This window comes from Streptopelia decaocto, assembly GCF_964273445.1.
Source record: "Streptopelia decaocto genome assembly, chromosome: 17".
Lineage (NCBI taxonomy): Eukaryota > Metazoa > Chordata > Aves > Columbiformes > Columbidae > Streptopelia > Streptopelia decaocto.
Genome location: NC_138672.1, coordinates 12284338 through 12294215, shown reverse-complemented (window position 1 = coordinate 12294215; position 9878 = coordinate 12284338). Strand labels below are relative to the sequence as shown.

General features: G+C 46.1%; 1 protein-coding gene and 1 long non-coding RNA gene across 9 annotated transcripts in view; one reads left to right on the top strand and one right to left on the bottom strand.

Moving 5' to 3' along the window:
- Positions 1-486: 486 nt before the first annotated feature.
- LOC309447145 lies at positions 487-5130 on the bottom strand. 6 transcript variants are annotated; one of them, XR_014185571.1, is made up of 6 exons: positions 4932-5130; positions 3325-3953; positions 2852-2972; positions 1670-1820; positions 1378-1476; positions 487-1296 (listed from the first exon to the last, which is right to left on the bottom strand). It is a non-coding gene; the product is annotated as an uncharacterized lncRNA (long non-coding RNA). The 6 variants fall into 6 exon arrangements; XR_014185572.1 differs by having other exon boundaries at positions 2852-3543; positions 3672-3953; XR_014185573.1 differs by having other exon boundaries at positions 3744-3953.
- Positions 4436-9878, top strand: part of GARNL3 (GTPase activating Rap/RanGAP domain like 3) — a 57654-nt gene continuing 52211 nt past the window's right edge. For all 3 annotated transcript variants that reach the window (XM_082067484.1, XM_082067482.1, XM_082067481.1), the window contains exon 1: positions 4436-4923. In XM_082067484.1, coding sequence (XP_081923610.1) covers positions 4850-4923 — 74 coding nt within the window. In that variant the 5' untranslated portion in view covers positions 4436-4849. The remainder of the gene's footprint in view (positions 4924-9878) is intronic.

The following is a 9878-nucleotide window of genomic DNA, read 5'->3' as shown; positions in this document are numbered from 1 at the left end:
GCCCAGGTGCCCGCCTCAGGGTCGGACCTGACTGAGGACTGCGCAATTTGGGCATGCGCAGTACGGACACCTCAACGCCCGCCCCTCCGGCAACCTGATTGGCTGCCTACGAACATCAATTGCCATTCTCCCCGCCTATCAGCGCTCCGCTCCTCCAGCCCTCCCGAGCGATCTGATTGGCCCACTCTGCATCCTCACCATTTATAAACAGCCACTATGTAGTGGTTCCTTTTTACTTTTCTTTAAAAAAAACCACAAAAGTAACGTTTTGACTCCGTTTGGTTCTAGGCTTTGTTGCCTCCAATCTCATGGCTCTGTTATAATTTAAATACTAAACACTCCCCATTACTTTCCAATGCTGTTTAAAATCTAAAGCTTCCTTACTTTGTTTCCTATGCAGTCATTCGTGCCTGCAGTTTATTTCATAACGGTTGTGCAAATGTAGCTACCGATGACTCCACATTAGTTTTCTGCCTTTACCATTTCAAAGGAATTCCAAACAATGTGGTTTTTAAACTAGGATTCAGATTGGGAATAACTGCTGCCTAGTTCACCAAGTAATAGCTGAAATTAAATTTAGTTATTGCTCACGCCTAAATAATTTCATTTATTTACACTTTAACATTTTTATCATTACATTACTACCAGCTGGATTAACTAGCACACATTATTTTTTATTATAGATAGAAACTAGAGGTTTTTTTCTCTACAGGTATTACTTCCAATTAGTGCTCCAGTATCTATATTCCACTCTTTTAAATTTTACTACATCAATTGGAGATAATTACTGTCTGCAGAGTTTTGAGTAACAGCTAGAGTAGATGACAGGCATTATTTACTCCCAAAGACTCTTCTGGTTACTCTTATTTACGTTTTAATTCTAAATGCCTTACAGTAAGTAAGTAGTTACAATAATAAAACACCAGGGCCTTGGAATTTCCAGGAAAACCCACCGCAGCGCCTCGACACGTCCAGAGATCGTCGGTGCCGGCTCCGCCAACAACGCGTCCAACCAGCCCCACGGAGCTGCCGAGGCTGCGGCAGCGCGACGGAACCGACCGGAGCGGGGGGAGGAGACTCAGCCCGGCAGGTATCGCATGGAACGGGAAACACCGGGCAGCGCAACTTCATTTCAAAGGAGGAACACGCACACGGAGCACAAAGGATGTTATTCTGCACGGGACACGGGCTGTCCTTCCCAGCTGCACAGCAACATTGTCTCTGTGACTTGGAGATCTGGTGGCAAATGAGGGAGCTCTGCGCGTTGCACCTTTCAAACCTGCACACAGAATCACACTTCACCCCGCAGGTGACACCAGAAACTAGGAAGCCTCCAAAAGGAATTTACAACCCCACACCCAAACCACTTACACTCACCTCCACAACCAATCCTGCTCTACACTGACCATCTCCTTCAACTCCACACACCCTTCAACAGCCAGATCCACAGTCATCTCCTAATGCTCATTCACTGCACTAAACGCAGCAGAGCAGGGGAGGGGGAAAAAAAAAAAAAAAGCTGAAGGAAATTTAAAAAAAACTCCCTGGCTGTTTTTTTTTGTGGGATTTTTTGGGCGTTCTTTTCGTTGGGGGCTGGGTGACATGTTGGGGTGTTTTTAGTTAAGGAAATTGCTGTTTCTGCCTGCAAGTGAAAACAAACCACATGTGCAAGGCTGGACACGGTCGAAGAAGTCCCAGCTCGTCCGGCAGTCGCTGACAGCGCGTCCGTTCAGCCGTCTGCCCGCCCTGACGCGCTCGCCCCCAGACGGACCAGCTGGACACACACACGTGTGCTGGGGAACTCGCACCAGCGCCACGTTCTGGGGAGGAGGGAAGGACAAACCAGAAATCAATCCTGCAAGAATCCGTCTCTAAAACACTGTAGATCAACAATGACAGTTGTAAGCCACAGTGACTCTTCATTTTCTCTCTGACTCTCATAACAGTAATAAGTAAGTCCCGAAGGATGGAAAACACCAGGATAGGCTGGAAACAACAACAAACCCCACATGTCAGAAACAGTACCAACCACCTTACGTAACACTTAAGCATCTCAAACAAAAATAAATTACAAAACCCCTCAGGAGAGCTGTCAAAAAGGCAAACAGAGTGATACTAAAGTCCTCCTCCTAAGGGGACCATGCAGGTGACAGAAGGCCCTTTGAAGGGACACGGTTTGATGAGGCCACTTGTCACACAGGTGGATTCTGGTGCCTGGAAGGAAAATGAAGGGGACTCAAGGGGACAGAGGGCACGCGAAGGGTACGGAGGGATGTGGGGAGCTGATCAAGTTGCCTGCGATGGCTTCAGGGCATGATGCCCAATGGAGAGGTGGAGAGCAACTGGAGCAACTGGAGGGCACACCAAGGGCTCTGGATCACAAGAAAGGCAAACAGAGGTCTCTGGGCTGCAAAATACACAAACAGTTCCCCTGGCAACAAGAATACGAGGGGCAGCTACAAGTGGGGGCTCTCAGGTGCCCCAAAAGACAAGCTCAGCTGTCCTGAGAGGAGCAGATGGGAATCAGAGGAGTTCTGAGGGGATCGGGGGGCAAACAGAGGGGGCATCTTGAGAGGAGACAAGAGGGAAAAATGAGGCCTCTGAGATGTGTCAAGAGCAAATGGGGAAGCTTTGAGGGGAAGAGAGAGAGAGAGAAAAAAAGAGGGGAATTTAACGGGGCAAAAGGTCAAACAGGCACCAAAGAGCCTGCAGGGACCCAAAGGCAGGCAGGGTAATCACAGAGGAACTGGAAGGAAACGGGTTTCTGAGGGAACTATGCGGCGGGTAAGTCTGTGAGAGGCACAGAGGCAAAGGGATGTGTCCTGAGGAGATCAAATCGAAAGGTTCTTACCTCTGAGAAGTTGTCCTGGACTTTTGTTCCACCAGCAGCCGTCCTGTGGGCCCGGCACAGCCCGGGGATCCCTGACCCGCACCACCGCAACCTTTAACAGGACATTGGGCCGTTCTAGAACCTGAATGACAAACAGCAAGTATTTCTCTAGGACAGCTTTGATGTGGGATTGTTTTGTTTTGTTTTCCCTGCAGAGGACAGGGAGAAATTTCTCCTCTCCACAGTACCGCTAAACACCCCACCCATTATTCTTCAGGCATTTTTGGGCTGTAACCCCTCTTTTGGGGGGGAATTCACCCACCTCTTACTCGCCTGCTCCTCCAGCACCATCAGCACACACCCCAGTGACATCATCATCATCATCACACCCTTGAATCCCCCTTTTTATTCACTCCAAAAAAAAGGTAGAAAACAAGGGAAACAGCCCCAACTGCAGCTTATCACTGTAAAATGCCATTTACATATGTACATACCACAACCCCAAAAAGTGTGGGGGGAGCTCCCCTAGGAAAACAAAGGGGGGGCAGCGGCCCAAACAGTCACAGCCCCCGTCCCACAGGCCGGCAGCTGCCCCCCGGCACGCTGGGGACGGAGGACGGTGCTGCGTCTCCCACTTGGGCGCTGCTCCCCACGTTCCGTTCCCCGCCTGGGCTGGGGGGTCTGCTGAGCATCAGGCGTTCACAGCTCCCCCTCTGAACAACAACAAATTAGCATCCTCAGCATCATAAAAAAATAGCACAGAAGAAAGCAGAGGAATTCAGTCAGAATAAGGGACAGGACAGCAGCTGAGCTAATGGAGGATTCGAGGGAAACAGGCCACCTCAAAACACGAGGTATCTTTTAAAAGCCAGAGTAATTCGACCAATTCAAGACGACATGAAGACAAACTGACACCATTTTGAACACGCTCAGCAGAAAAGGAAATGCTCCCGCCGACACTAGAAAGCGTCTCGCCCCTTCCCTCCAGCACCGCTGCAGGAGACAACCCCAGCGAGGCTGCGGGACGGGCTCGTGCCGCCAGTGGGATCTGCGCTCACGGATCTGCCACCACAGCTCCAGCCCTCACACTGCTGCTGCTGCGCGTCTGACTCGGTCAGTAAAGCTGAAAGTGAAATTAAAAAAAAACAAACTCAGTAATTCCCATTTGGCCATCTCCTCCAGCTTCATTTCATTCCTAGGATGTCACACAGCCCCAAGGACTATCAGGTTCACGTTACCACCCAGCTCCTTCCAGCCTTCAGGTAGATGGTGGTACTTGGAGAAACTGCGGTACAGGCTGACACTGCGATGCTGGAAGTGTTTCACTTGGCACACAACCAACATGGAAAGGAGGAACAAGCAGTCACCTCTCACCAGCCACAAACAGGAGAAGGAAAGCCAGGGGACCATCTGCCCCTTGCCAAGGCGCTGCCCGTTCAGCACACTATTGCCAGAAGCTTCTTGTCCATAGCACAGCTAGGAAGACTGGCCACCCAGCACCACTTCCCCAGCCCCCTGTCACCCCTACTGCATTTATGTTTCTGCACTACATGGAGCCCTCGTCCTCCCTCCATAGCGAACGCTGGCACGTGGCAGCCACAGCACCCGGTATTTGCAGTCAGATCTTCAGATCGCTTGTAGAGCTGTGTCCAGCCAAGACAGGATAAAAACCACGGCCTCTAAAAACTCCAGACACTGGAGGGGAAACTGACTCTGGCCAGGACACTGACAGAAGCTGGGGGTTGCGTCCCCCCCTCCAGCTGCCCGACAGGCAATGCTGCGCCCCCGCTGCTGCCGTGGACCCGCGGGCTCTAGGACCCGGCGACCGGCGCGGGCCGGGTTCGCGGCCTGCGGCCTCGTCCGCTGCCGAGGGCCCCCGGCTGCCGAAGCGCCGCCGCGGTGGAGGGGGCGAGCGGGCGGGCGAGTCGCAGCGCAGACCCGCCCCCGTGCGCCCGCCTGCTCCGCGGCAGCGCCGAAACCGACGGGAACGTGGGGGCACCGCGGCGGGAGGGCGTCCCGATGCCCTTCTCAGGTGCGCCGGGCAGCTTCACCGCCAGCTGCTGCTGGTGCCCGGCGCCTCTGAGAGCCCTCTGGTAACTACCTGGCTCGGGAGCGGCTGAGAGGAGCGGCCGGCGGGGTGGCGCTGGGAACCGCCGCTCCGGGAGCGCGGACGGGGCGGGGGAGCGGCCTCTCCGCTGGGCGGCCCGGGGGCGGCAGCGCCGGCGGGGTCACCGGCCCGAGAGGGGCGGCCGAAGCGCGTGTGGTGGCCGCGGCCTGCCCGGCCTGCTGCTGGGCCTGAGACGCGAGAAAACGCCTTCAGAGATTGCTCTTAATAAACCAGCAGACGGTCTCTGAAGAACTCTTCCGAATGAGGTCTGGGGGAACGTCCAGACCTTGATAAGCTACCTTTTGTTGGTGACATGTGTGTTCTATATTCAGTTGTACCTACGCCTTTGTGTAGATGTACAGATAGGCGTGCACACGTATTCTCAGACACAGGGAAGTCTTGCCTATGAGAAAAGAAATTCCTGTCCTTTAACTTTGCCTTTAAAATCACTCAGAACTTTACAAAGAACTGTACAGATGAATTGCTCCATTTGAGAAATTTAGAATTTTTTTAAAACCGAGGCATTCTGTTGTTTTCATTAAACCTGGTATAATTTTTTCTTCTTGATTGAGTGCTTCACTGAGGTATTTAAAACATTTCAATTACTGAGAATAATTGTTTTTATGGAAATGGCTGGCCCAACTAATTTCCCAGAAAACCAGCTAGAACTCAGTCAATCTTGTGAAGTTTCCAGTGCATTTTAGAAGAAAATTATTTCCGTTTTAGGTATGTAATATACCTTTTTTTCTTTTTTACCCAGGACAAACTTAGTTTAATGGTCATGTGCCTTTTTCTCCATAACTTACATGTTTTGTGCATTAGCATTCTTTAAAAGTTTTATCCCCATGTTGGAGTTGCCCTTGGTTGCTGGTGGATTTTTCCTAACAGCTAGTATTCTGATTTGGGATTTATTTGCTTTACTGGATTTTATTTGGATTTTCACCTTCTTTGCCTCAGCTGTGTTATTGCAAGAACTTTTCCCTAATTTCTAGTAAGCCAGAACTGTCAACTGTCGTTCATGCACCAAGCTGTCTGCTGCACACTGATTGTGCCTGTCTGCTTGGTGTCAAATGTGATGCTGGCTGCACTTCAGAGAATGCTGTTGTGGCACTTCTAGTTTCTTATAAGTAAAATTTTTATTTTAGTATTTCATATGTGCACAAACTGTGATGACTGGCTTTTCCCGAGTATTCAATGCTGTCTAGATCCGTCTTGAATTCCATCGCTTTTCATCTGTCAGGCAAGTCATCATGCGAGCCCACTATTTTAGTCGCATAATGTGAATGGAAGTCATTCTGGTGTGGCATTTTCACTTGAGAGCAGCATGCCACAGGAAATCTGACCTACCTGCTTGGCTGTCTTGTAATTGACTGGTTTCTGCACTTGCACGCTTGCTGAATAGGTGTATGTTTCACAGAAAACTCTCTGCAGATGGCTGAAATTATGTTATACCTTTACAACCCATTAAATGATCAGTGCATGGCAGAGTAGTAAGAAGCAGCTCAGGGTCTTCTCTGTCTGGGTCCCTTACCTTGGTAGTACTAGTACTGTGGGTTTTTCTGGAAATCTCCTTTTTTTTTAAGCATAAACTGTTTTCCTACTTCCTCTGCGCCGATCATTGTAATTTTTAAGGTCTTTGTCCATTTTGTCACCAAGCAAATATATATATATATATATATGTACATATATATGTGTAGAGAGAGAGCGTGTGCCAGTTTAATAGCTTACGTGAAATACTTTGTCTCTCAGTGTGGTTGTTTAGCAAGCGGGCTGGACTTGAGCTGTGTGAAAGCCTTCAGAGATGGCAAGTGTGCTGCACCGAGTATAGCATCTCAAGCTTGCTCTGGCAGTGGCCAACCCAGGCCACTTCAGGTCTGCACAGTGTGAAGGGGAAAGCTTGAAAGTAGTTATGGTGAGTACAGTTTGGCTGTGCACTAGAAATGTTTATGTCAGGATGCAAGGTAATGCAGACCTTCTGGTCAAGATTGGAGTGGTCTGAATTCTACTTCGGTCCCTAACTGGCAAAATACATTTAAAGGTCCAAAACCAATGAGATGATAGAAAATGCTGGCTATGTGGATTTAAGTAGAATCTGAGCCATCTTATTCTAGTCTTGTATGTGCCATGGGTTTTCATGACCTCATTGCTTCTTTTGCAAACAAAAAAAGCACTTCAATTTATGTGGCTTGGTCTGCTTTTGACAACTTTGCTTCTACGCTTGTCTTTTTTTAGCTATCCAGCTGTGAAAAGTATGAGTAGTTTTGATTTTGTCTAATGAAAGGAAATCGAACATACCTTCTCTTTTTGGATCAGTGTACAGTACGTAAGTACTTTATACTGCATGCTTCAGAAGAACATGAGAGATGCATCACCAGCAGAGAGTTACAAAATGGTTTTGCTATAAAGGGAAAATTCTTCCTTTCAAAGCATCATTAAAAATGAGTTTGTGGTCTTTTGGGGAAGTCAAGGGGATAAAATGGATTGATAGAGTTATTTTGAAATCTTAGTTGTAGTGTTACGTGTCAGGCTGAATAAACCAGCTGTATTCCTGTCTAAGAGCCTACGGTCATTTTCAAAGTATATTCCTTGTCTGCAAGGTGCTGAGAATCTTATCTGCCCAGAAGTTTGTTAGAAAGTAAACTTGTTTTACAATGCCGTAACAAAAGTAATGATGAGGAGTCCTTGCTTTGACAGAATAGCTGAATTTGAAATCACTGACAGTGCAGATATTACAAGCCTGGTTAACTGAGCTCTTCATCAGTCTTCATATAATCCATACAAAATGAACTGGAATGACCCGTGCTGCCATAAAGGTGGAAGCAGATTAAGGGAGATGTAATTCTGGAACTTAAACACAGAAAGTAGAGGTTCATTTTGATGCACCTTCAGGTTTATTGCCATCCGGTATCTTTTCCAGTGAATAACTTATTTTTCTTAATATTCCCATCATTCTGTTTCTCAGACTTTCTTCTTTATAATTAATAGGCAGTGGGCTTTTTTGTCTGTCTCTTTCTTAAAAAATTCTCTCCGTTTCTCAGTACGTATGCTTATAAAAACCATATATATATATATAGTTGTTTATATAGTATTTTGTTTGTTTTTCTTCTGGGGGCAGTATGGAACTTGACATAAAATCTTCAGTAATTACAAATAAAGCTAAGGTGGTTCTGCTATTTCTGTCTCTGCCAGCCTCCCACTGCAGAGACATGCTGCATCCTGCAACTAGAAACTAGAAACTGCACTAGAAACATCTATCATTGCTAAAAGCTGCTAACAGGAATCCCAGGTTTTAACTAGACAGATCCAAGCCAATGCATTTGCAGCACACCTCTTTAGACTCTGTATTTTCTTAATTTGCTACTATCTTTCTCATTTCCATCTTTGTGTGCTCATTGAGAAAATGGGAAAAGAATTGCTGGCAGCATGCTGTAAGGGAGGCAGCCCCTATGTAAAGAGTATTGTGGTTTTTATTGTGTTCAAGATTTATCACAGTATTGAAATTATAGCATACTATAGAAATGCCTTTTTTTCCCCAAACAATTGAAAACAAAACAAACAAAAACCTTCAATTTTTGTGGCTCTTTTTCATGCGGAGGCTCTGTGCTTGCATTCCACCATGGCTGAAACTTCAGCGTGTTGTTGCATTTCTGTACAGCAGAAGAGAGGCCCAGAACTTTTTCAGGCTTTCCATTTCAGCAGACATAAAGAAATTGACTGAGAAAAACCTGTTGTTGCAATTGCTAAGATCTATGCGGAAGCAGGGTATGATTGCCTCACTTTTGGCAATCTTGTAAAGCAGTACGCATATTTAGAGAGAAGGAAAGTTGTGGCTGAGTGCAAAATACTGAATAGGGGTTATTGGAGGTATTTCCTTCAAAAAGACATTTTTGTTTCTTTAGCATAGAAGTTCCTTTTAAGTTATTTTACTGGATATGCATACTTATGTTCATTAGGGTATTTCTTGATATATAAGCAGTCAGTTCTGAGTTTACAGTGTTATCAGTTGATATTAACTTCAAAGTGGCACATGGTTGGATTTGTGTTCAGACATTTAAGTCGTGGTGTAATGGGCTCTATACAGGTAGCCTACAAACAAAAAAATACATTCTTCACAGTGTGTTATTTTACTGGGCTAAAATCAGTTATTTCCATTGAATTATAAAACTGGAAGATCTGTGCATGATACATAATCCTTAAAAACCACAAACAGTATTTAGTGATACAGTCAACTAGTACAAAGCATTGTTTGCTCTAATTGACCAGTTACCTTCTTGAAGTTTCTTGCCTGTAGACATAGAGGGGTTTAGGTTTAATTTTTAAAAACAAAGGTGTAGTTGCTAAGGTGCAGATTCCTGTCTTCTGTCAGCTTTGAGGATTTGTGAGGAGAAAGACTGTAGAGGGTTGACCTATGTCCATACATTTAACATTGCGTAAAAGCACAATAATATAGGTGATGAAGGAAGATTATTCAAAAAATTGTTAAATGTTTCTGATTTAAATTTGATGACATTATTTCTAGCTGGAAGAACTATTAAATGCTACAGTTATCTGGATGAGGAAAAAAGCAATGTGCATAAGAACACATGAAGAGAAGTTACTCCAGTAGTGCCCCATGCATGGAATTCTCACTGTATTTTAAATTTTGTTCATTGAGCAATATGTTACAGACTTAAATGTGACTATCAAGTGCCTGCGGACAGAGATGCACTTCTCTAGTAATAAGAACTAGTTTTCGGTGAGAGGCTGGGTGTATAGGTATGGTTTTTTTATTTGGGCCTGAGGCACTGTCTGCCAAACTGAGAGCTGTGGGACATGTAACTCGTAGGTGGTACTATGTGATGATGTGAGGTTCGGAATAATAGTATGCTGGGTTCCATCACTTTATTCATGCTTGCCCTTACCAACTGTATCCTGTTAATTCTATGGTTAACCAAGAGTCTC